This window comes from Oryzias melastigma, linkage group LG15, assembly GCF_002922805.2.
Source record: "Oryzias melastigma strain HK-1 linkage group LG15, ASM292280v2, whole genome shotgun sequence".
Taxonomy (NCBI): Eukaryota; Metazoa; Chordata; class Actinopteri; order Beloniformes; family Adrianichthyidae; genus Oryzias; species Oryzias melastigma.
The window spans coordinates 20565775-20593208 of NC_050526.1; the positions used below are offsets into that span (position 1 = coordinate 20565775).

Here is a 27434-nt window from a genome sequence, read left to right on the forward strand (position 1 = left end):
GGGGGGGGGGGGGGTCGGTCTGTGAGGGGTTGAATCATCCTGAAATATTGCAGAGATTTAGATAAATGTATTAGTAGTGCAGTATTGGTGTAAAGAAAATGTAAAAAGTCAACTTAGGACATGAAGTTCTGCACACATTTAGAGAGCTGTAATGATTGTTAGAAGAAAAATGCAATGTTTTGACCCTCACATGCACAAGAAACGCTGTTTGTTTAGTTTTCAGTGGACAATAACTAACATCTGAGGGGCTATGCACGCAGACCTCCTGCACCAGACCACCCAGAGAGCATTCACTGCGCTTTGGGCTGATGGTTCGTCGGGTTCCAGAGAGGATCTTACCGGTGGAGTGGTCCACGGGTCCCCCGCCGTTGTGGCCGAACAGGGAGGCGTACAGGTCGGGGTATGCCTTCTCCAGAGCCGCACACAGGTCGGAGAAATGGTCGTTCTCCTTGTTCATCAGCATCTTCAAAAGGTGGTCGACTTTCTCGGCGCTGGACGAACAGTTCTGGTCCAGTTCGAACCTGTCGAGTTGAGTCAAGGTACCAGAGACGATGAGCAGCTCGATAACTCGGTCCGCATCGGTTATGGACTCCAATAAGTTCTGGTGGCACTGGTCGAGCAACTCTTTGTGCTTTGGCTCCATTGCTATTCGCTTGTAGTTCCGTAGCTTTCCAGCTAACACGGACGGCGAAGTGGATGGAAGGTCCTTTCCGATCAAAAGTACCGAGCGGGTTCGGAACGGAACTTATCGCGGGTTGCAGAAGTTCGCCGGAGCCACCACGGCATTAGGTTGCACGCGAGAACAATTTTTATAGCATACTGAGAAAGGCACAAGAAGCCATATTTGTTGCCCAGGGCTGTTGACTGCACTAAACAGCGATACATTTTCCCATCTTACTACCGTCTAGCAGTTCAGCTGGTTCTCCGGTTCCCCTCGCGGTACGCTTCGGACGGAGACGGTTTTCTCGTCCTCTGCATCGTTTCGCGCGTCCTTCACCGACTCCACTACTGGGAAAACTCACGGAACTCCTCCGCTGAGCCACAGTTACACTGTATCCTCCGCCATGTCTGAGCAACTCAGCAGCTGCTGCCCCGTGTCAATCAACGCACCGTTCAATGACCGTATATGGTCAAAAGGGGCGGGCCCTAAACAAAGCACACCCATTTTTTCAATGGGCGTAAACATTACTCCATAGTACGTCAAAAGGAAAAAAACCCAAATGGAAAAAAAAGAGATTTTTTTCTTTTCTTTTTTGTGTTAAAATGTTTTAGTCATTGCTGTGTACGACGGAGTGTTACGGCCACCATACGAATAAAAAATAGAGAATATAGACGTAAAATTATGAGCAAAAAAATTGAAGATGCTTATTTTAAATAAAGTTTTATTTTTTTAATTGAGAGATAAATTGGAATAAAGCAAGATTATTACCTTAAAATGCACTAGAATAAAGTCAGAGAATTATTACTATAAACAAACTCCCACATAATATTTATCAAATGTCAAGAATTTGAATTTGTACTTCTACTTTGTAATAATTGGGCATTTTCTTTTAAGCTACTTAAAATAATTTTAAAAAATGTAAAACAAAAATTTTAAACATTTGATAATCTATTTTTATGTTGATAATAAAAACCTAAAAATAGTATTAATATATCACTTTTCATGCCCCATTTTATATACATAAAAAGAGAGTAAGATCAATTTAAAAAAATGCTTCAAATAAATATAACACAATTCCATATATGAACTAGAAACTAAAGAAAAAAACACAAAATTGCAACTGTCGGCTTCATTCAAAACAAATAAACAAATACCATGATGTAAACAACAAAGAAACCTGAAGTTTAAATTTCTTAAATGTGTGATTAGATGCAGTACCTTTTTTAAGATGTTTTGTTTTTGAAATGAAAAGAAACAAAAAAAGGGCAACAATTGAATTGAAGAAATATGTCTATTTTTGTACTTATTACAGAATTTCATTGATTTTATAACATTCTTAAAATATTTATATACTCCCAAAGCATACCATACAGAGAAACATTGTACTTCCCTGTTTTATGAGTAAACTTTCTTTTCGTTTATTATTAAATTGTTCAAATTTTTTTTTATTTACAATTTCTTAATGTATATTTTGTTTTTCATGTCCATCACTGCTTATTTTGTGTAAAAATGTTGTTTTGGCAGCACTTGTCTATATGTTCTGTAAATGTGTTTATAGCACCTTATGTCTTGCTGTTATACATATTTTGTTTAATTTTTTTAGACATTATGCTTCCTCTTATATACGTTTTCTTTTTTGCATTTTATTGTACAAGGGATTTTGTTGTATTCTGTAAAATAAGTGATTCTTTTCTTTTCTATTCAATAAAGGTTTTTTTAACTAAGAGAGAATTGAGAAGATCTTCACATAAAAGTGTGTAATTTTCTATTCAAACAAACATTTGAACAGAAAAAAATTCAATTTAAAATTGTAATTTTTCAAGGTTAACGTTTTGATATTTCTTGTCATTTAGATATGTTGGAAAATTATAAAAATGTGTACAAAATCAGAATAGTTACATAGGCCCCATCGAAACAATAATCCATCTACAAGTCAGATATCTCAATGAAGCATTTTATATAATAATACCATGATGTAAATGTAAGTGATGCATTCATCCCCTGCATAATGCTGCTGTTGTAGCCACAGGCTTATGCGGCATGCTGCGCTGCCACCAATTTCAGAGAGTACCCTCTCTGTAAGGGATCAAATGTGAGCGGACGGGACACTGTTTATGAACTAGTAAGCAATGGATGAGGGTATGAAATGCAAATTAGAGGATGAAGATGAGATGCCGTATGTTAATGAAGGCTGCACTCTGCCTCCACTCTGCACCAGACAGAGGAGTGTTGGCACAGAAGCCTGATTCTGCAGACACACCTCTGAAAGCTTGCCCTTTTTCATGCATGCGCCGTATCTCATTCTGACATCTACAACTCTCTCCCCCCTCCCGTCTGCTCTGTCTCGCTGGCTCTAAAACTTGTGCAACCATGTGCTATTCCTTAGATGAAAAATTAATTACAATTCATTCACATCAAAGGGAAGTGGGATGCCTACTGCCGACAGACTGGATGATTGTGTCTGCATCCTGGTGCAGAGGATGCAGACAGTAGACAGGCCGATACATTTCATCTGGAGGATAGGAGTGAATTTATTATTTAGACAACTGAAGTGGTGTTTAATGGCTGTCTGTTGCTTCGCCGACACATTGTTGGAAAGATTTGTTTATCAGAAAGCAAAAAGGAACACAGATATTAGCCCTATCTTTTATTGAAGAGAGTGTCAGCGCAGATATACATCATTTACACTTGGCCTATGGTCTCGAACGGAAGATTTTTATGGCTTTATTTCTGCTGCCAGTCTGAATAGACTCAACTAACAGTGTCTGAAACATTAGAGGCAAGACAGTCGGTTTGGTTTACATTCACTTTTGACATGAGTTTTTGCACGTTTTCCCAGTAAAACTAGATATTCCGTTTGGCAGATAGCATAAAAACATTGTTAGAAAGTCTCAAAAGAAAACATGCGTTCAAGAAGACAGATATCCATACTTCTTTTTGAGTACATATATAAGCGAGCCATAACCTTTCAGCAAAACTAAACACATTTTCATCACAAAAACAGTAAAAATAGCTTTCAATTTGGCATTTTAATAAACAGCATGTTCAATTTTTGCAAACAGGAAAATAATAGTAAAGTGTTGACAAGAATATATCGAAGCCTTTGAAACCATCGTATAACATTTTTCTGAAAACAAATCAAATTTTTGGGGCATTTCTAGCCAATTTAACAAGACATGACATAAAAAAAGCCTTTCAGCCTGGCTTTGCAGACTTATTTAATGTGGCCCGCTTTATGACTGCTATCAATTCCCCGAGGCTTATGCCAGGTTATTTACTGTAGAGTTAACTCACACTCCCCCGCTGCAGCCAGTGAAGTGCATCACTACATCTATACAGGCAGGGCTGGTCAACAGCTTTTAAAGTGAAGCCAACAGGACTTAATAAGGCGTGGAGCTCCTGAAGCAGCAGCAGGTCTCGGTCTCTATTGATTGAACAAACTGTGAGGTATTTAAAACACTCATAAGTATTGATTGTCAGACTTCCCAAGTTGAAATTTGATCAGAATTATGGTGAGGGAATTCACATAACTTATGCATATGGTATTTAAAAAGAAATGTAGCAAATAAAAATACAATGTTACACATAAAAATGTATCTTTTTGAAGGAAAATATCACAAAACATGCTTAGGATAAAAAGTAACAGATATGTTGCGACTTAATGAGAGTTTCCTCTTTAAAAGAAATGAACAAAACGCGTAAATGCAAACATGGAGTGGAGTTTTGAGGAGTGAAAGTTACATAAATGATGGGGGTTGAAGCTGATTTATCAAAAATAGCAGTGGGAATAAAAAAAAAAAGTAAAACATTAAATGAAAACTAAAACGTAGTTTTTAAAAGAAATGTAAATTGGGAATTTAGATTTTTCTTCCATCTAAATTAGACGTTTGAACATGTATGTTCTCCTCCAAATTTCTCCAAAGATTTGGATTAATAATCGCCCACATTGGCTGAATAAAAAGTGCAACATATTCTTAATTTTTTGTAAAAACTGCGAAATTAGACCCCTTTTTTCAATCACGACTTTCATTGAGTAGATTTCACAATGTTACTTTGGCACTTAGCTGCTATAAGCCTACATTACATTCTTCGTCCAGCATTATTGACAATCATAGTCCATGGCACATCTGTGTAACTTTTTTTTCTAAATATTAAAAAAAATTATGTGAAATTTAAATTGAAGTGCTTTTAAATCCATTTAATGGCCACTTGTAATCAAATTTAGCGTTTAGTAAACCTATAAAGACAAAAATAAACCTTTAGTTGAAACATAAATAGAAAATGAATAATGTGCTGTCTTTGTATAACTTTGTAAACGTTGCATTAAAAGGATTGTAATAGCATGCATGCAGGTTTGCAGGTTGTCTATAGCCAGGAATATCGATCGATTCCATTTCTGGAGGTTTTCAGTCACTGCCACCGCAGAACTTCAGCAGAAGTTTCTTGTAGTCTCCTGATGTGTCTCCCTATTTAAAAAAATAAATAAATAAATCCACATATTTTATATTTACAATATTAATATGCTGTGCATTTTTCATAAATACTCACAGAAATTGCCGTGTACAGAGATTTGCCATAATTTTTGAGAAATTCCTTCCGGATATCCAGCAGGTCAACCTCTGAGCGGGAAACCATGATCCGGATCAGGGTTCTGTCTTTAGTCCCAGCTCCCTGTGAGCAAACACCCACGTATGAATACAATGTGTCCTCAAGAACACGTGGAATGAAAACAATTATAAAGTCAAGTCTTGTCAAACCTTCATTGCTTTATAAAGTCTCTCAGCGAAGTAGGCAGGAGTGTTCTTAATGCACTTCACTGAAACAAAGAACACAAAAGTCTGTTATGTAGTGAAGAAAGAAGACAGAAATATGATCACTAAAGCTACCAAAACACAGCAAATACATTCAACACACTGGAATACAAACACATGTGGGGAAGAAAAAAAATAGAGAAAAAGATGATCAAACGGAAACCAAAAGCTGAATCAATATTTGTTTTTACCCTGGATACTAAATTTGCAATGAAGAATATTTTTTGTTAAATTTTTGGCTTTTAAAACTTCTTTGTTGGATTAAAAGAACTGACTCAATTAGAAACTTCTCAGTTACCAACTAAATTATTTTGTTGTGTAAGAATAACAAAACTACAAAAAGTAAAAGTGTGGTTACAAATACATTTTTATGAAGAGTTATAGAGAATAGAGACCCAGCAACTCGGCAGTTACCAATACTGGAAGTTATCCCAAAGAAAAAGATCTTCATTATAGATTCAATGCAAAAGGGAAAGAATGAATCATTTAATCTGTTTTTGCTAACTAATATTAGATTTAAAATGAGTGAGGTACACTTTTATTATTGGACTAAATATTTATTTATGCAAACAAATTTCAAATCATAGTATGTGATTTTACTTTTTTGCCCCACTGAATAAAACATTCTTTTTTCCAGCTGCAAGATGTCTACCCCTAGTGGTCAAATATTCAGACAGCTTTGAATTTTATTTTTGACAAATGAAAAGAAAACCACAAAAGTTCCATAAATGAATAAATGGAAGCACAAGAACCATGTTAACTTTGAACACTGCAGTCCACAGCATCCAACTTGAACTAAATAAAGAACAGATGAAGAGCATCGATGGTAAAATGAGTCATAACTTAAAGAGTTACTGTACCAGACGCCTGATACGTGTTTGCAAAAGACAAAAGGAAAAGATTAAATGCTAATGCAATACTCTCAATCAAAGAAGATGAAAATGTATTTGGAAAAAAACTATAAAACATTAATTATATTAAGTAAGGAACCATAGGAAGAGTTGATCTTACCAACTGCTAACATGCCACTCTCAAGGTCTCCAGACATCTCTCTGCTGATACTCTTCTCAATGTCCCTTCCACACATCTGCTGGTATTCATAAAACACTGCATACACACACACACAGAGGGCATTACTAAAGCATTTATAAAAATCACAATTAATATAATTCATTCTAGTGCCAGGGAAAATAGTGTATGCTAGTTTTCTTCTTTAAGACAGTGGATTAAACTACTTAGCGAACTACAGGGTCTTCACCATACTGTCAGTGTCCAAACTACAATTTCAAAATCCAGAGCCCTGGAAATTTCCCAGAAGTCTCTGAGAAAAACTAGTGTCCATTCATGCGCACTAGATTGGAGAATATAAATCATGATGTTTGAAACATTTGTCATTTAAAAATAATGTATTTCAATGCATTTATTATAAATAATCAAAGTTTTAATCATCAGAAGACAGTGGATTCAAAAACATTTTTAGCAATCTAAGATTTTTACTGATGGGTGACATATCTGCTCAGAGATTATGCCCAAATTTAGTCAAAATCCAGGGAACGTTTTAGTCTATAATCTTATAATGCTGTGTTGTGAAATTTCCTCCGCAGTTGACTTTATGGTCCGCTTTTAATAAACTTCACACTTAATCTCTCTACCTAATTGATTCTTTTTTTAGTGAAATACTAAACATAAAATAGATAATGATATACCTGCTCTGAGATGACCTTTGCTTCTTGCGCATAAGATAGCGTTAAATTTGGACTCGTCTGTTCCCAGTTTGTTTTCTCCAGCAGCATACAGGGCCTATGAAAGAAAAATAAAGAAAATCTTCAGTTCCACAAAAAGTGAACATTTTGGTACAAAACAACACAGAAATTAAAAGAAATGTAATTAAAAAAGCTTAAAAAAATAGTTTTAATTTTTTTCCCCAAAAGTTTGTACTCTGATTAAATATCCCACAAAACGTGCTCTTAAAACACAGAAATAGAAGAGTAAAAGATAATATAATGAGTGATAACTGACAAAACAGAGCTAAGATTTACCTGAGCGTCCTGTTTAGCAAGGGAGACATCAACTGCCTCTCGTTCATCCCGGTTTCCCTGCAAACGCAAATTAGCATAAACACGATTAGAATAAAGGGCAGTACAATAAGTAGGTAGGAGAAATCATCACAGTATTTTTAAATAAACATAAGTGAAAACTGGGTTGTTTATTATGACCTTACCTGAGCAAGAGAGATCAAGAGCCTGCGAAAGTGCCCTGAGGTGTCCCCACTAATTGAGTCTTCCAAGGTTTTTTTATACTCTGAAATTACAAATAAGTAAAAAAGACAAAAACAAAATGAAGATTTACAATTATAGACATACAAATTTACTTTAGTAGTTTTGCTGCAGCTCACCTTGTTTATAAATCCGACTTATCTCTTTAATTTCAGCATTGGAGCGAGAGGACAGGATCTCTATCAGACAGGCCTCATCAGTACCTGCTCCCTGTCAAGAAAACATGCAATGTGAGAATATCTGGACTTGTCTGTATTGAAAAAGACAAAAAGAAATCCTGTTTTCCTTATGTAACAACGAAAATGGCAATAACATTTATTCAACTCTGTTAAATGATTGGTAGATCAGAATTTTATAAATTGATGCCACACTTTTTACCTTAATGGCACTGTGAATTTCAGACGCATCAAACTCAGCAGGGGTCTTTAACGTGGCCATGACCAGCTTCCTAAAGTCTCCGGACAATTCTGAATGAAGATCCTTGATCAGGTCCTAAAAGAGAGAGATCGTAAAGTAATTCACAAGAACCAATGAAAACTGCTTTAACCAAGTGCTGGGCACATGGAGTAATTTTTATATATTTTTTTCTACTGTTAGACCGACTAACTTAAAGCTGGTCACCAGTGTAACCATTCATAGATAGTTGGTTCTGCTGCTTAACTTGTATATTAATTTTAAATGTCAATATGCTTCAAAGAAAAGAAGTTGTGACCAAAATGTTATAATATTGAGACGATAAAGAAGACCGTTACCTTCCCGTATGAAGTTTTGTAGGCTCGGAGCAATGGTACACGCTGCTTATTGGACCGACTCCCCAGCAAGTCAATTATGGCTTGCTCATCAGTTCCTGGAAAGACAAACACAATGTTTAGGATTATAATTCAAAAAATAATCACAAAAACATTACTCATCTCTATTTTAATTGTTATATTATTAACTTTAAACTGAAGTCATCTTTGAACACCTGCTTGTGACTCTATTCATAATGACTCACCAAAGCCCTTCATGGCCTTCCTCAGAACCTCCACATCTTTAAGAGGATCTGCTCCAGGAAAGTCAGTGATGGTTCCCCTGAATCCTTTCTGAAATAAGTTATTAAAATTTCAACAGCGTTACTGCAATAATATGATGAAGAATTATAGCAGCATTTGTTTATATCTAATATTGTTTATGTCGATCATTGCTCTTACAGTTACAGGAGCGACTGGCATGGCCCCTCCCCCATAGGCTGGCATGGACGGAATGGCAGACGGGGCACTTGGGTACCCTGGCATCGGTGCTGGGGCCATGCCATAACCAGGCATAGATGGATTGGGTGACGGTGCCCTGGGGTATCCAGGCATCGGCTGGGCGGGCTGGCCGGGGTATCCCATAGCAGGCGCTTGGTTTGGGGGCATGGGTCCTCCTGGCTGTGGGTGAAAGCCAAACGACTGTAGGTTAGAGAAGACACTACACCCGCCTTTGAGTGAAAGTTAGGTGAAAATGGATGTGTATAAATATGTGTACATGAATAAAGGTCAACACTGAGCTAAATTAGGTGTTTAAGCAGAATAGCTCTGAAAACCTGCAGGAATATATTCCATTAATGTATCATTAATGTGTCATTAACATGAATGACAGGAAGTAAGTTGTGATTGGTTGGAAGCCACTCTTTATTTATTTATTTATTTTTTTAATAGAATAAAACTTTATTGATCCTACAAATTGGGAATGACCTTGTTTCCATCATAGGTGTATTAAAACAGCAGATATATAATAAATAACACTAAAATATACTGAGGCATTGTAGAGTCAAACAGCTGACATCTACGAAAACGCAGCTTCCTGTCAACAAGGTGTTAAAACCTCTGACTGAGGGAGTTCCCAAGTGGCCCTAAGATCTCAAGCAGAAGGTGATGATGATGATGATGAAGAGGATTGTCCATGATTGATTCAGTTTCCAAAACATCATCCTCTATCCTACCACAATTGCAAACTCTGGGGGAACTGGATAACCGCACCAGTTTGTCAATCCTGCTCCTGTCAGTGGATCCGCCCTCACTCCATAGAAGAGCGCAGATACAACAACGCCAACAAAAGAGTTCAACAAACTCTGAAGGACCCCAGTTTCTTAAGTTTCTACTGTGATCTCCGGTTGCTTTGTTTTTTGTTGTTGTCAAGCGACAACAGCTGATTGTGTAAACAATGTGCCCGCAGACCGCTTCAGAGCCAGAGGTTGAGGACAATACTCCAAAAAGGACAATTTTAGTGGTAAACATGGAATATTTCCAGTGAATCCTTGTCAGACTTTTAAAATTCCATCCACAAATGTCAAATGAATCTATAGTCAATACTTCTGAATAATTATAATTAAATTATAGGTGGGAAATCTAATCTGATCTCAATCTCAGCCCATCATTCCTTCCTTCCTGTAATTATTTCCAGGATAAAATGAATAAACTCCAGGCTAGCTTCTAAAAAGTAAATAAAAATAAAAAGGAGCTGAATGAGTGTCTCTTTGAAATGAATGGACTCCTAAGATCCAGCTCCCTCCATAGAGCCATAAATCCCACCTCTACAACTGACTAAACTTACCATGTAGCCAGGGTTGGATAGCTGGTCCATTCCAATAGATGGATATCCACCTACAGGGCCTCCTCCCCAACTTCCTGAAGTAAAAAAAAAAAAGAATTATAACAAAGATCCATCCAAAAGTGTTATCTTAATGAAAACAAATAATACATTTATATTTTACAAGCCAAAAGTAAGCAATTGAATATTATCTAACCTGGAGGTGGTGCTTGTGGATAACCCCCAGGCTGTGCCGGGTAGCCTCCAGCCTGTGGAGGGTAAGCACCAGGTTGGGGAGGATAACCCCCACTCTGAGGAGGGTAAACTCCAGGCTGAGGCGGGTAAGATGGTTGAGGTGGGTATGCTCCAGGCTGTGGTGGGTATCCACCTGCCTGAGGTGGATAAGCCCCCGGTTGGGGAGGGTACGCCCCAGGCTGTGGTGGATATCCACCCATCTGAGAGGGGTATCCTGGGTAACTCATTTCTACAAACACAGAAAGAATGATCAAAAATGATTACATAATTTACTGTAATCATTACACAGTGATGCTCAAGTATTAAACATGTTTAAATAAATTTAGCATTTGTAGACGTGAAATAATTAGGTTTTCTCTCACAGGTTCAACAGAATTTAGTTCAAGTTACGGAAAGGAATTTCTTTGGTCATTCCTTTAAACTTTTACGGTAAAATGTTTTATTTTACAAGCAAATAGGCCTATTTATGTCCCTGATAGAAGTAAGGGCCAGAGTCTTTATCCTTGAACATTTGCATCAAATTAATTTTATGGGAGGTAGTTTGTTTAAGATTAGTTTTAAAGCCTTCGCTCCAATAAACTGACATTTTGCGTAAATTCTTATCTAAGTGACAGAGTCATTCCAGCTCAATTTTCCCATCACGGAAACAATGTTCATGTATTTATCAAGTCCAAAAGATAAAGATCCAATTAAGGTATTGATTAAGTAACATTCTGGAATTTATTTTTATTAATTTGAGTAAAGCGAAAGCAATTTCATCCACCCATTTCCTTGACTTGCTATATCTTATCAGGGTCACAGGTTTGCTCATCCCGGCTACTGTTGGGCAAAGGCGAGGACAGATCGCCAGTCGGGTGCACACTCTGACATACTCCGGAGTGTCTGAAGCAAACCCATGCATACATGGGGAGACCATGAAAAATTCCACACAGAAAGGACTGAGGCAGGATTCAAACGAGAGTTTTCTCGCTGTGAGGCCAGAATACTAACCACTAGCCCACAAAAGCAATTATGTTGGGTAATTATAAAGAAAACCTACAATTTCATATATGCTTAATTGATATAGTAATAGAAAAAGTTCCTCATGTCAATTTTTAAGGAATAAGTCACCAGCTAATCTACAATATAGAAGATGCATTTATAATTGTGTAAATCAGGCATGTCCAAAGCGTGTCCCAAGCGTAACCAATATTCAAATTTCCACTAGTTCGAAGGCTCCTTTCAGAAAATCACTAATGTCCGGCCCCTAGCGTTCTCTAAAAATTAAGTAGACAATTTGTTGGCAAATTTATGTTTTTAGGTTGTCAAAAACCTGTAGCAACACTGTCGTGTGTTGTATGTGTAACACTTTCAAGATCTTTTCTTAAAAAACCTGTTCTTAGGTGGTCAGAGAGCAAAAAACACAATAAAAATAATCACGTTTCACATTTTCACAAATCAATTAAAGCTTTGTCAAATCAGAAACTGTGTTTAATGTATTCTTTGTGATTTAAAGCATCATTTAATCCAGGTTTGAGCTGTCTAGATGCAGCAGTTTTTGAACAGGACCCGTTCTTAGGTGGTCTTAGTGCAAAAAATACAGTGGAATGTTCCTTTAGTGCTCTCGCGAATCAGAAGTTGTGAACTGGTGTTGTGCCAAGGTATTGTTCCCCCTGCCAGAATTTGTATCCCCTGTCTCTGGGATCATTGATTTGTTTGGTAACACTCAGTTCCCTCAAAAGGGTAAAAAGAAAGTGGGTGAAAGTGATATACTTTATTCTGGAGCTTTAGGGAGTTTAGGGTCATGTTTGATTTTCTTTTCCCCCACTCATATTATATGTAATACGACAGGGGCTACAGATTCTGTCAGGCCGCTGCTGATCCAGCCTGCCAGAATCTGTGCCCCCAATAATTTGCAGTAGAAACAACAATTACCAGTAATTAATACATTTCTGTTGTTTTTATCCCAACAGCACTTTGAGACAGTGATCCATGCCTTCATTACATCCCGGCTGGATTACTGCAACTCGCTATATTTCGGGATCAGCCAGTCGTCCCTCTCACGTCTGCAGCTGGTTCAAAATGCTGCTGCTCGTGTCCTGGTTGGAGCACGGAAGAGGGACCACATCACACCAGTTCTGGCTTCCCTTCACTGGCTGCCTGTCCATTTTAGAGTTCACTTTAAGATTCTTTTATTTGTTTTTAAATCTTTGAGTGGTCTCGCCCCGCCTTACCTTGATGAGCTCCTCTCTCCCTACACTCCAGCCCGGTGCCTCAGGTCAGCTGATCAGCTTCTCCTGGAGGTACCGAGGTCCAAAAGGAAATGCAGAGGGAAACGAGCCTTTTCTGTCTGTGCTCCAAAGCTCTGGAACGCTTTGCCACTAAATATTAGACAAGCCACTTCCCTGTCCATTTTTAAAACTAGACTGAAGACTCATTTTTATAGCCAGGCTTTTATTCACGTATGAGATGTTGCTCTGATTTTACTTTCAAATTTTACTGTATGTTTTTTACCTTCTGTGTGTTCTTTTATCATGTTCTTACCTTTTATTATGTTGTTTTTATCTTTATTCACTTATTTTATTACATTTGTTTTATTACGCTTTTTAGTTTTTAATGTTCAGCGCTTTGTTTCAATTTTAAAATTGTGTTAAAGCGCTTTATAAATAAAGATGATGATGATGATGTTACATGCTTCCCTCACAAAGTTACTTTCATAAATTGCAAGTTTTATCGTAAATTAGTCAAACACATGTAATTTTTCTTTATTTCTTAACACAAGAAGTTGTCATTTCACATAGAAATGTGGCAGGAAAATGCAATTATGATTTAAAAAATTACTACTAATAATAATAATTAAAAAAAAAAACTCCCAAAAGCCTCAGAATAGTGTATTGTGATCATCAACCTTCTTTTTTATGCTTTTGGGGACAAAATAAGAGCGTTACAAACAAATCAACGATGCCTAAGACAGGGGATAAAAATTCTGACAGGGGAACTTACCTTGGCACCACACCGGAAGCTAACTTCATCGTCAAATAAACACAATGAAGAGTGTGGAAAAATGCCAAATTGACTAATTTTGATTAAAATAAAATGTGTTCAATCAAAAGTATTCCACTACAGTTTAAAAAATATACATATAGAAAGATGTTCACCTCATCAAATTTGGACACCCCTGGTGTAAGGAGGTGGGAATAAATACATTTTTCCTCTTCCATCCACTCCCTTTTCAAAGTGTTCTAATCCCATTTCAGGTTTAGCTTCCGTGCTTCAGTTTAGTTGTTTTCCTAAAAAGCTGACAATCCAGTTTCAGAATGAAATAGTAATTGTTCTATCGTGGTTCTTCTTTACACCATTTCCTTCCTCAAGCAACTGACAGCAGCGTAGCTAAGCTACTTTAACCAGAATGTTCGCCCTTTTCAAGTCAAATAGTGAATAAGAGAAAGTATAAATAAAGTTCTGATTAGTCGGAAAAAAAACATAATTAAGTTGTGAAGGCACAAAACCATTTTTTTCCACAACATTAGCCAAACATAACCGATGGTAGCTAGCTAAACTAGCTAACTAGCATAGACTTAAATTTAATTACATCACCACTTTAATTTAATGTAACTAAATATTTTTAGTCAAATAATGAATAAACCAACTCGTGAAAATGACAAAAAGTTATAACCGTATATGGAGGGTACAGGCAGTACTCAAAAAGATAACGTAAAGCTATTTACGTCGACGTCGAAGTTACAGAAAAGCCTCACGAAAGGTTTCAAAAACCACCCTTTTCCTTTTTAAAGACACACGGTATGAACAATACAAGTACTAAAATAATAATAAAAACAATAATTTAAATGTACATATTTTAACACTTACTTCTTATAACGCTTTGGGCTCTTCCTGAACTTCTTTCTACTAGAGCTTATGGAAGACTTGACTTGTATTTACGTGGTGTGGGAGGGGCTCCCTTTTTCCATGCAGAAGACACGCCCATCTGGGCTTCTCCTCACAGTGACCATAAACAAACACAGCCCAGAGCCTCACTTATGCTGTGAAGGCGTGCCATTATGGAAAGTGTGACAAATAGGGCCACATGATAACTAGCAATAGGTCCATTGTAGAATAGGTATGTTGAGTAATTTAACCCATGAGGTAATGCTTTAACCTCTTGTCTGTAACAATATGTCAATAAATATAAAGGACCTACGTCAATGAAAATGAGGTGGTGATTTTAACATGTTCTTGTAGCATTTTTCTCATGATGGGAGACATTTATAAAGATAATTACACTTAAAGCGGAGTATTTATTTATTCAAATCAATGTGAATCAGGAGCAGTTGAAAAATGCATTTGGAAAAAGGTGGTGACTCCATTTAATGCATCCTCTTGGAGACAAATCCTTATCTGAGCTGGAATCTGGCTCAAAGCTGTACAGCTGGATAGCTGGTAGTGCTCGCCATTTTCATTTTAAGGTAAGGATAGGGGTGTAGGGGTTTGTAAGTGTAGTAAATGTTTATTGCTATAGTGCCTTTCTCAAATGAAAATGATAAAAGTGTTTCACAACAGTAAGAAGACATAAAATTACAACCAGTCATCATACACATATCACATACTAAACAAAGTAAAAGACGGCGAAAACAAAGAAAAAAAAAATAAACTAAACACGCCTAAATAACAATTTTTAGCTGAGTCGATCTGTCATCGTGACAAAAAGAGGGCGTTCCAAAGATGAAGTGAGACAGCTCTAAAGTCAAGTTCTCCTCTAGTTTAATAGCAAGTTCTTGGGATTTGTAAAAAAAAAAATCTGAAGACCTTAGGAGAGTAGGTTAAAAGGTCAGCAATTTATGAAAGAGTTTTGTCTATAGAAGGCCCAAAAAATGAGAAATAAATCCTTAAAGTCAACTTTAATCAATCAATTAATTATTTCTATAGCACTTTTAAAACCAGGAGCAAAGTGCTGAACATAAAATGAAATATAAATAAAATAATTAAACAATAAAAACTATAAAACAATGAAAGCAATAAAGCAAACGTCCATTATAGATTTAACGGGAAAGAAGTAAGCTATACAGGAAAAACAGATGGGTGACAGGAAGTGGGGACGGGCTTACTGCTTATGCCAACAACTTAGAGGTTAATTTTTGATGAACTCCTGCCACTCTGCAGAAACTTTGTTCTAAAAAACAAAACAGATTTGACTAAAAACAGCATAATCATATTTAAAAAGAACAATGACAATGCTTTTACATTAGACCAAAAGGTGATTTGAGTGAAACATTAAATAAAACGTGTGTCAACACTCACAAATTCAAGCCAGATGGTTTACATATTAAGATTTACTTTTCTATTAATGATTATTATCACTTATTTACATATTTTAGCTCATAATAGTGTCATTTTGTTTGCTGTTTTTTACTAGAAAGCAGGAAATAAAAAAGAAAATGTGAATGAAAGCAGTTGCGCAACAGGTAAGTGACATTTTTGAGATTCACCACTAGAGGGAGACAGTCCTAATTATTTTCCATATAGTTTCTACCCTGTCATCTTCAGGTTCCCTGCAAGCAGTGTTGGGGTCATAGGTCACCCATGACCATTTTAGACCTACAGCTGGAAAACTACTTTTATTGATTATTTGACTGCTGTATCTTTGATCTTTGCTCTTCCAATTTAAATATTTGCATCATAAAAAATGAGTAAATTGATTATCCTGGATGATATAAATGTCAAAAAAGTAAACAAATGATGGAAAACAAAAGTGTTTGTTGATTTTTATTCCATCTTTTTACCTGTTCAGGAACCTCGAGCGCTGATTGGCTGTTCGCCCCAATGACGCAGCGCTCGGGTCATTCCCATATTCAAACAGCCTCTGCCCCGCTGTGTCAGAGAAAGATAACGGACCATGGGGAGCAGAGGGAAAACTTTTTGATATACTGACATGTAAGCGCAATGGCTTTTGAGTAACTGTCAACTGGGGCGCGCGCTCGAGGAGCTCCCGGCGCGAGGAGGACAGGGCGCTGCTCTACGGCAAGAGGAAAAGTCCATCCGCCGGGGCACGGGGGGAGAGCGGAAAGCAAGACGATTTCCAAGACGAGTCCGCGGCGGAGAGTCCGCTCGAGTCGAAAGATGAGCTTGTTGTCTGCCATAGACACGAGTGCCTCCGTGTACCAGCCCGCGCAGCTTCTCAACTGGGTCTACCTCTCCTTGCAAGACCCCCACCAGACCAGCGCCTTTGACGCGTTCCGACCCGAACCCAACTCTTCCCACCCGGATCTCAGCTTCAGCAAGACTCCCGCAGCGGCGGACCTGAGCTCTTCCCTCAACTCCAACTATCTCAACAACTTCTTTCAGCTGCAGCGAAACGAGGTGACACTTCTCTCAATGCGGGGATATGGACTTTTGGACCATTTCATGCATAAATAGGTTAATTCACAATAAAGGTTGAGTTTTTCCAATGCAAAATACAAAATCAAAGCCTTAACATGATAGATTTTATAAATAACTTACAACTTATTGATTTGTTACACAAATAATGAAAACGTTTTCTAATAATCCCTTAAATCTGAGTCTGTTTTCTATGAGAGTTGCAGAAATCTGGTTTATATATTTTATATATAAATAGATGTATACATTAAGCTGCAGTAAAAAGAGCAGTGGATGGAAATAGACTTCCATGCAGGCCTGTCCTGCACTGCTATCCCTTACTGAGCTTCTTCAAATAGATCCGGTTGTTGTGCACACAAAAATCAGTTTATAAATTGTCTATTTTTGAAGCTTGGGAGTAAATTTAGGGACAAACATGCTGGTAATGCACACGGGGGGCAGATTTCAAACCAGCTGTGCACAAACAGGACCCCCAACCCCACCCTCATCTTCAGTTGAACACTTTATGCACATAAAAAAAAAAAATCCTCTCAAGTTTTGTTTATTACACTGTGCATTAATGGTAATTTCACCATCCGCTACTAATTTTGTATCAAAGGATGTGTGGAAACTGACCGGGTTTCTGCAGCATTACATGCAACAGTGCAATGCCATTCAGTTCAGAGGATTCTATAAGATTTAGAACACACATTAGGTCTGGAAATAGTTTAAGGGGTGCGGGGCATTTTGCAACTTACAAGCCAAGGAAAATAAACCACTGCTGCACTCGGATGATTAAATGAGTGGTTCAAAATGTGTTTTTCTTTTCCCTCAGTGAAAGATCATGCAACAGTTCAATTAAGGAGAAGTGTCAATTTACAGAGGGGCTCATTTAGTTATGTATTATCTGCTGTAAGCTCTGTTCAAACATTGTCTATGGATTTTTTAGGCCATTGGAAGTTAATTGAACTCTATACAAACTTGCCTTAATTGATCAATATTTATTTTGTAATTTCTTCTAGAGCTGGGTTAGAAAAATCCACTTTAATAAGAAAATGCAGGATCAGTTTTCAAAACTTTGATGTAAGAATTCCTCATTTTATCAAGGAAACTTTTGTCATTACATAAGAAAACTGTTTTTCAAAATAAAATTGTCTTTGGATAAAAATTATTTCAAAAAACAAATCTTGATCATTTGAATTTAATTATCAACACCTGAACCCAAATCAAATGCATTAAGCATTTAGACAGGGATGCTGACTCTAATAGATCCTAAATATTGCAAGATTCTCAACCATTGTAAACTCTTTCTGCTACGTCAGTTTAAAAGTTCCACTCCGATCATATTTTGATCTAATTTAAAAGTATTCACATTGGTCTTTTAATTGTGATTATGCAATTTTTAGCCAAAATCAAAAAACATATCAGCAGAGTGACAGGGGTTCAATAGGAATTCACCGTAACCTCTATGACACACCTAAGCATTTTTTAACAACATTTTTGCTCCTGATTCACAACAATTTGAATAAAGAAAGTCCCAAAAATGCCAATTTTAAGGTTAATTTTTTTTATTTATGTCCTCCATTATGCAAAAAATACATATTAACACAATTTTCGTCGGTGTTGGTCTGCAATACGTTGTAAAACGTTCCAAAATAACTCAAAATTGCCCGACATTTGTTAGTATTTTTATCAGGTTTGTATAGTTCAGGTACAGGATACTCAGAGTATGCTACACTAATCCATACATACAGATCTGTTATTGAAAGAAAATGATATTTGTGCAATGTGGTAAAAATATAAAACATTTTCTAGGATGCAACCTGACACACCGCTGTGATGCTGTGCTATTAATGTGGCTGATGCAGCCATCGAAATATCCGAGACACCTGGCACTGAGTATGAGGGGCGGACATGTAGCTTCATTGTCCCTTCCACTGCCACTCCTACCCCCCTCCATGATGCCAAATACATTTGCAGATGTTTGGATACATTTTTTTTAAAGCAACACATTCTGTTTTATATTTGTTAAAATAATCTCCAAATCTGCACTGACATTCGAGCTTACCAAACAAACAAAAAAAAGTAACACATTTAACACAAGTAGGAACAGATGATGGAAAAACTCAGAGAAGCTAAATGCATGATTTACAATGACTACATGGGTCTTAAAGCTGGAGCTGTTTAGCGCCGCGATCTCACAGCCTTCAGATAAAGAGCTGGCTTGCGTTCGCGGCTAAGCTGCCAGGTCGAAAGTTTCTGTTCTGTGAAATTAAACATCAACAGTAACATCATTTCCCCGACATAAACCTAGGTCCCAACGTGAGACACGGGATGAAGAGCTGAAATGTGGATTTCAACATGCCTACACATTCAGTGATGTTTTTACTTGAAGCTTGGTTTGAGAGAGATGGTTAAAATTCAAGGCAGATGACTGGAAAGACTTTTTTTGTTGTTGTTGTTCCCAGAGCTGATTGCTTGACTAGTTGACATTTAAAAGTCCCTGTCTGTAGTTTTGTTGGATCCGAGGAAGACATAAATGAGAAAGGAAAGCTTTTACAGCTCTTAATATTCAGAGGATAGGCGTCGTGTGCATTGTTGCTTGTCACGTTGCACGCTTTGGCCCCAAGTGAGTGACACAGTCTGACCACGGACAGTTTACCACCAACAGTGCGTGGTGACACTGCTGATGTTTCACAGGCTGGTGAAGAAACATGCCCCCCCCCCCCATCTTGTTTATGATGAGTCATTCTTTGTAAAGCCCCCATCTTTCCCTCAGTACTTTTCCAGTTCATAAGCACAGCTGGGCCTTTTGCCAAATCCTCCAAGTTTAATAAGAAAAAGCATCCAGAAAGACTGTTTTAGCCTTAATTTTTTTTTATTACACAAGAGAGTAAAAGTAACAATTTTGATGTTTTCCGTGAAAGTAAAAATGTCACATCCATTTCTGATGTTGTTTTGTAGGCCTTAAACAACAACATTTATAAGAATGTGTCACCCTATGGCTCCCTGAACAACATCGTAGATGGACTCAACTCGCTGACGGACCATTTCTCAGACCTTTCCCTTTCTTCAGAGCCAAGGAAACCCAACAAAAGACCTCCACCCAACTACTTGTGCCACCTGTGCTTCAACAAGGGTCATTACATCAAAGACTGCCCTCAGGTGAGACTTCTAACCTGCAGTTTGTCTCTATTTCATTTCTTTCAAATACAAATTTTATGTTTGCATTACATAGTCTGTCTTCAAACCCCTGCAGAAGACCAGTGGTGGCACCAAAAGCTGTTGTTGCCTGAGTCTGCCTTTCTTTCTCTGCCTGACTCTCTTTAGCTCTTTTAGGACCTGGTGTGACCTACTTGTTAAACAGGGTGGCCTCTGTCTTCTGCAGTCGTGTGTGCGCGCATTTGTGTGTGCGTGTCAGTGTGTGTATTTGTGTGCATCTTAACTGGCAAAGTATTACGTAGCACAAACAAATATGTTCAGCTGGGTTCAAATAAACATGTAGAGGTGGATGTTTTCTTCAAATGTTTAATCTCTGTAGGAAACACACAAATTCAAGGTTTCTAGGGCTTTCCTGCAAAATGTGTCTGAAGGTGCAGTTGCCAAAAGTGAAACAATTAAAGCTGCAAAAATTGGAGGAACTCCTAAAAATAAGGGTCCCAAATGTTACTAACATGCTGTCTAGTAGGGGTGTGTATTGGCAAGAGTTTGGCGATGCAATACATATTGTAATTAAAGTTGCCACAAACGATTATTTTAATAGTCGACTGATCAACGATTATTTTTTTCCATTAGTCGACTAATCAGGTCATGTGGAAACTATATGTAAAGTCCACACCTTGACCATCATTAGCTTTAAGCTAACTAAAAACTAGATATATAGCATTAGCTAAACACTTTAAAATAGTATAAAAAAGCCTAAATTAGCTAAGCTCCACAATAGCCTAACAAGCAAACAAAAAAAGCCTAAATTCCCCAAAACTGTTAGCAACAGCGGAAATATTAGCAAAACTCCAAAATAGCCTAAAAGATTTAAAAAAATCCTAAATTAGCCAAAACACATGGCATGTAGCTGAAATTTTAGCTAACTCCAAAAAAGCCTAAAAACAAAAAAGCCTATTCCCCCCAAAAACAGCTAACATGTAGCTGAAATATTAGCCAAACTCCATAATAGCCTAAAAACAAAACAAAAAAGCCTAAATTCCCCAAAACAGCTAGCAACAGCGGAAATATTAGCTAAACTCCAAAAATAGCCTAAAAGATAAGATAAAAAATCCTAAATTAGCTAAAAAACCTAGCTTATAGCTGAAATGTTAGTTAAACTCCAAAATAGCCTAAAAACAAAAAAAGCCCAAATTCCCCCAAACAGTTAGCAACAGCAGTAATATTAGCTAACTCCATATTAGCCTAAAAGATAAGAAAAAATCCTAAATTAGCCAAAACACCTAGCATGTAGCTCAAATATTAGCCAAACTCCAAAATAGCCCAAAAACCTTAATAAATTCCAAAATAGGCAAAAAAGCGAGCAGAATGCCATCATAACTTTCAACTTTACCATATTATGACTCCATATAATATAAAGTAACAACTAATCAACAATTAAATTAGTCGTCAACTATTATATTAGTCGATTTGTCGTCAAATAGTCGACTAATCATGGCAGCCGTAACTGTGATACATCTCCCTTTGTGATATATCTCAAGACTGTACCAGTACAATCACTCGTTTTTATCTGAGCCGCTATGAAGCAGTACAACCCACGTTTTCATACAATACTAGCAGTAACGTGGCACAGAGTTTTGGTTTTATATCCATCTTAAGTAAAAACTAAGTAGCAAATGTCTCATAACAAAAAAAACCTTTAATTTGATTATTTAACACAAGCTTGTTATCGTGAGATCTTGTTGTTGTTTTGGTCGCGGTGTAGAGATGCTCAAAGAGAGTCAGTGTGCTGCCCACTAGTGGTCATTAGGTTATTATTAATTATTTAAATGTCGTCTCCTCAGAATTTTAAATCAATACAAGTATCGCCAAATGAAATATCCCGATATATCGCCGAATCGATTTTTCCCTACACGCTATTTTCTAGAATGCTAACCATTCTTGTACCATCACTGATATATATTTACATTCATTTTGATCTATTTTAAAGGTGTTCCAAGTGGTTCTTTGATTATTATTATGCTGTTTTCTGTAACATAGTTTCTACATTAATTTATCAGAAATTTGTTTCTAAACTGTGGGTGTTGGCACGGAGTAGAGGTGTAGTCACACCAAACGGGATTTGCGCGACAAATTCACGTGGCCCACTCCTTTATTGCCACGCGGCGAATTCGCTGCTTGCTGCTCAGATCAAGCCAGGCCACCACGCTGCACCTGTTGCTCAAATCGCACCTCGTGACTTCACATTGCCTCAATTTACGTCTGTACCATTGACTGAACATTGAAACTGGCCGCCCCTGCTGGGGGAATCGTGTGAATGCACCTTGAGGCGACGCTCATTTCCCATCATTCCTTTGTTTACATCCCCTCCCGCAAGCTTACAGCAACCTGGCGCAACCAAAAGTGGCGAGCAATATTGGAGATATCCAGCTTTACAATTTGAGCCAGCTCAGATGAGGAAATCAATGGATCTATTTGTCTGTAAGTGGAGCCATCAGAATGGAGCGGAGCAGGGAGAGACTATAGTCTCTACTGTAACGTCACAGCTACTGGCTTTTTGAAACTTTTTTTATTTGTTGTCTGTTCCCAATTCACAAGCATATGAATAAAGAAATACTCATAAATGCAATTTTAAGCTTAATTTTCATTATATGTGCCCTCAATCATCAAAAAAATTCTACAAGAACATGTTAAAAACATAGAAAACATGATTTTCATCAGAGTAGTTTTTTATAAATTAGATGTAATAAGTCTTTGTTACTTTAAAGTGAAAACATCTGCACACATTTATACTTTAAACAAGTCACTAGGTGGTATCCATAATTATATAGTAGAAAATACATATGGAAATTTTAGACTATGTAAATGAATGTATAAAAAAGATTTAAAAGAAAATTTGAGTTTATGTGTGAGATTGGACGGCGGGGTTGCTTTTTTAACAGTGTAATTTGGCTCCTCGTGAAGGCAAGCTTCATGGTTTGGACTGTAGCTGGAAAGTGACCCATTTTTATAAGAGCAGAACTATGACTCTTTACCATGGAACTGTGGCATTTAGCTTTTTTTTTCCTTTTCTCTGTGATTAAATCTCCTCCCTGTGTATCTCTCTAATGCTTCTCCCCTTTTGTCATATCTCCCTTTGTTTGGGTTGAGTTCGCCTAACCCCTACGTTCTGTGCATGGAATGGCAATGAGAAGCAGATGTGAGATTAAAATGCTTTGACTTGCTTTATGACGTATGATGACTGGTCTCTGGAGCTCTGTGAAAGAGCCATGTACTGATGAAACATCTACATGACAGCTCCAAGCTGCACTGTGAAGGAATTGCGTCATCTGTTGCTGGAATTTGAGAATCATGATATTATAAAGCAGTTCTAAACCTTTTTTTCATCTTTGCTTAAAGACTCACTTCGAGGAAAATTGTGTTTTTGATTTTTTTAACATGTTCTCTCATTTTCTCACTTAGAAAATTGTGTTTTTGGTTCCTCATTGAGAAAGAATGAATGAAAATGTAATCCGATTTGAAGATTCGAAGCTGAAACCCACTGTTGAGAACAAAAACTCATCTCACCTTTGCCCAAAAGCTGTCAAACACCTGAGCGAACAAAATTTGTTCTTCTACATTTGACTCCCCCTGTGGGAGCGGTGAGACACGGCTGATTCTGCTCCTGATCCTTTTGGTGATTCAACGAATCCAGTTCTCGGAGTGGATTCTTCACCTCAAAGACAGAGCGGTGGCTGCAACCCCTGGTTTATTTTCATAAAATTTGAGCCGGCGTTTTTTTTTTTTTTGTGAAGAGTCTGCGTACAATTTCAGCTAGCAAAAAAAAAATTATATAGCCAATTATATATGCTAAAGCAAAAAGTATTACATTTAAATGTAAACTTCTGTGCATCAGTGAACACCTATGTGAAGAAAAGCTAAAAAATGTAGAACCCTCCCCCGTGAGAGTTAGCCATTAAAAATCCAAATGCCCCTACCATTGGAGGGGTAGGGAGAAGCTGTAGAGGTAGGGGATAAATTCGGATTCAGCCAAAGTGTTTCTTACCAGCACAAAGACGCTTTTCTCTGCAGATCAGAGAAATCACGTCGATCGTGTGAGAAGTTATGGTATGTCAAAGAGCAATGTAGGTTTTGAAACATCTGAGGTGCTAAAGGTTCAAAGCTTAAAATGCAAAAAAGTGTAACTGCTAGGGTCACAAGTTACATTTTTTCTAACCAAAAACAAGAATATTTTTGGACCGAAGTGGTCAGGGGAGGGTTTTGTTCCAACTTTTGATCCTTCTGGCTAATGATTTTAAGCTGCCATCTTGCCACCAGGTCTCCTTCAAACATCTAGCCATCAGTTATGACCTCAATATAAGGGTCAATTAGCTTAAAGTAACAATGATGAAAATAGTGTTTTTGACATGTTCATGTGGCATTTTTCTGATGATGGAGGACATTAATTAATAATAAGCTTAAAATTGTGTTTTTTTAGAATTTCTTTATTCAAACTGTTGGGAATCAGGAGCAGACGGAAAGAAAAAAAAAAGTTTGAATATGATCATATTTGTGACGTAGAATTAGCTCCCTGCTCCCCAGTGGAAATGGCGGCGGGGTTGCTCCGTACCAACGATCCCATCCACAACTCGGAGGCAAATTTCTAATGAACTACTGCTGCTCTGCAGAAACTATGTCCTAGAAATTTGACACATTTTTTTTTTTTAATTTGGGCAAACAGCTAAACATAATTCAAAGACCACTGGTAACGCTTTTAGAATAACTCAAAAGATGATCGGAGTGGGACTTTAAACAGCAAGTCTATCTATAGATGGTTTAGGAAGCAAAGACTTCCACCTGAAATCCTGTGACTTAACTCAATCTGTTTACACTGAAAGCCTAAAATGTTACTGGATTATAAAATTGAAGACAAGAACAGGCCAAAACTCCTCATTAGGAAATACTTATTGCAGTACAATACAAACACTTAGGAGAAGGGCTATTGCCAGGAGTGATCTAACCACTTATCATTCAATTTCATGTAATTCATTTACTTTGAATGTTTTCTATTACTAGCATTGAAATATGTTTGGGGCAAAAACTACATATTTCTGTATTTTATGATCATAAAGCATGGAGATGTTATATAATGTTACATCTTTTGTTTTTTTGAACAGACTGTTAAAGTTTGCAGTGATTTCATCAGCTTTCTGATCAGCCAAACACTTCAAACTCGAACAGCTCATTAAGTTTTCTAAACACGTCGGTGTCTCCTGCTTTTTCTCTCCCTGAACTTACCTTCCATTTCCACTGCATCCCATTTCCTGGCATAGTCTGCTCTTAAGTTTAGTGTTTCCCTGGTTTGTGCTGTCCAGACATGTTGTTGCCAGTAACAGTAGAGGCTCCAGCTTCCCTGCATGTTGCTAAGTTTGTCACCATGGTCCAGTAAGGACATAATCGCATTTATCCTTCTGTCTTACGTCCCTTCCTCCAAGACTTTTATGCTAAAGTGCAGGTGAATTATTTGATTTTGCTGTAACTTGTTGGTATTGGAAACATGCAGAGTGAGGCTGTGGGTGGAGAGAGAGCTGAGTGAAAGCCACAGGCCTGGCAGCAGCTGCCCCCTTCTCCCTGTCATAGAGACAGAGGTGTTATGCAAACTAGCTTTTATTTGGAAAAATTAGGTCGCTTTTGTGGTTATGAGCAGAAATCCTCCATCTTTAGTACTTTGATCTGAATCCAAGATGTCCTTCATTTCTCTTATGACTCAATTTTGTTAGATGGAATAACTTTCTTACCATTTGGACCTGCTTGTAATTTCTGTGAATGATGCAATAATGAAATTTGAGACTAATTCATGGAAAATATATTTGTAGCAGTGCAGGTTTGTAAGTATAGGTGGAGATTTTCTTTGCCTTCTTCCTTCTTTTTTCTTTTTTGTTCCTATATTCCAGCTTTTACAGAAATTACTTTATAATTATTACTTACTAGACATATTTTAAATTACTTTTCTTTATAAATGTCTAAGTTATGCTAAACAATATATGCATGTAGGTTTTTCCTCTATTTACATTTATTTTGATTGCTTATTTTTCAGTGAAATGACAAAAATAGATGTTTTTTTAAGATAAGCGATGACTAAAATATTGTGTCTTTCAGGAAAAGTGGTATTTACTGTGTCTTATGTGGGTTGGAACATATTTGAACCATTTATGATAAATGTTTCAAAAAGAAATATAAGAGAACATTTGCATATTTTTATCTCTAAAATATCAACGAATAATTCAGTGAATTTTAAAGGAATTTAAACACTTTAATCCGATGATCTCAAAAGCCTGTACAGTACATTTTCAGTCATCACTCATCAATAACTGACTTAACCACATGGACAAGGAATTACTTTTGTACATTTTTTGACAATCACTGAATATGACTTTAACTTTACAAATGATCGTTTCCTGACAGCTCTAAGCTCGAAGAAAATGTATGGATGTGTAATAAAGATCTTGTAAGGAAGAAATTTGGTTTTGTCAGAACCAAAGACAAAAAGGATCAATAACAAGAAAGTCCAAACAGCATGCTCAATATAAGCCTTTTTGGGCTTAAGCATACTATAATGTTGGATTTCAGAAGAAAACATGACGTATCTTGGATTAAAACCAATCTGATAAGATATCTCCTTGGATAATCCATCAGATTTAGCTCAGAGGTGCAGGAAATGTGGAAAAATTTCACGCCTTCATTTTGATAAATTACTCTGTACTTTTGAGTGTGCACAACATGCAATGTCTACGTGTTAGAGGATCACAAATAAGCAAACAATATATATATATATATATATATATATATATATATATATATATTGTTGCATATTTGCGCTTTTCTCTGCAACGGAATCAGATGATTAATTGCCTTGGTTGAAGAGTTACAGTAGTCGGAAGAAGAAAAACACAAATGTCCTAAATGGTTAAGTTGATAAGACTATTGTTCACTGTCTGATAATAAGACCAATCTTAATGAAAAAATATAAAATCATCAAAATATTTCAATATCTGCAACTTGGTTGAGTCTGGAAATGAATACAACTTTATTGTTCGTTTTTTTAGACAGAAGAAGTTTTAAGTGACTTTTTTTTTTTACTGTCCTGCTGTAAAACAAGCTCGATTTATTATCCATGCTAAACCAATGACTTCACTTTGAAACAGAATGTTATGTTCTGAATGCACTCACTTGCAGAAAATAGCAGGGAGAGCAGATAAAAAAAGAAGAAGTGGGCCTAGAGCCTCGCAGTTATTGAGCAGATCAGAAACACATGGGGCTTAGTGATCCACATACAGATCTGTCTTTATCAGACCAGTAAAATCTGTCTCTGTTTGAATTGTTACCATTTTACTGGAATGGGATTTT

At 37.0% G+C, this 27434-nt stretch overlaps 3 protein-coding genes across 5 annotated transcripts in view; 1 reads left to right on the forward strand and 2 right to left on the reverse strand.

Annotated features, from left to right (window-relative positions):
• Positions 1 to 1109, reverse strand: part of dlg5a (discs, large homolog 5a (Drosophila)) — a 39086-nt gene extending 37977 nt beyond the window's left edge. For 2 of the 3 annotated variants that reach the window (XM_024296596.2, XM_024296595.2), the window contains exon 1: positions 340 to 1109. In XM_024296596.2, the coding sequence (XP_024152364.1) occupies positions 340 to 643 (304 nt within the window). In that variant the 5' untranslated portion in view covers positions 644 to 1109. The remainder of the gene's footprint in view (positions 1 to 339) is intronic. The other variant, XM_024296597.2, reaches the window with a different exon arrangement.
• A 2184-nt stretch (positions 1110 to 3293) lies between these two features.
• anxa11a (annexin A11a) lies at positions 3294 to 14545 on the reverse strand. Its single transcript, XM_024297436.1, has 15 exons — positions 14403 to 14545; positions 10516 to 10782; positions 10323 to 10396; positions 8939 to 9157; positions 8743 to 8830; positions 8501 to 8595; positions 8127 to 8240; positions 7868 to 7958; positions 7694 to 7773; positions 7512 to 7568; positions 7179 to 7272; positions 6484 to 6579; positions 5419 to 5477; positions 5210 to 5332; positions 3294 to 5127 (listed from the first exon to the last, which is right to left on the reverse strand). The coding sequence occupies exons 2-15, from the start codon at positions 10778 to 10780 to the stop codon at positions 5068 to 5070; spliced, it is 1515 nt and encodes a 504-aa protein (XP_024153204.1). The 5' UTR covers positions 10781 to 10782; positions 14403 to 14545; the 3' UTR covers positions 3294 to 5067.
• A 1826-nt stretch (positions 14546 to 16371) lies between these two features.
• zcchc24 (zinc finger, CCHC domain containing 24) overlaps positions 16372 to 27434 on the forward strand; it is a 43027-nt gene continuing 31964 nt past the window's right edge. The window contains exons 1-2 of the mRNA XM_024296485.2: positions 16372 to 16889; positions 19851 to 20051. Of these exons, the coding sequence (XP_024152253.1) occupies positions 16650 to 16889; positions 19851 to 20051 (441 nt within the window). The 5' untranslated portion in view covers positions 16372 to 16649. The remainder of the gene's footprint in view (positions 16890 to 19850; positions 20052 to 27434) is intronic.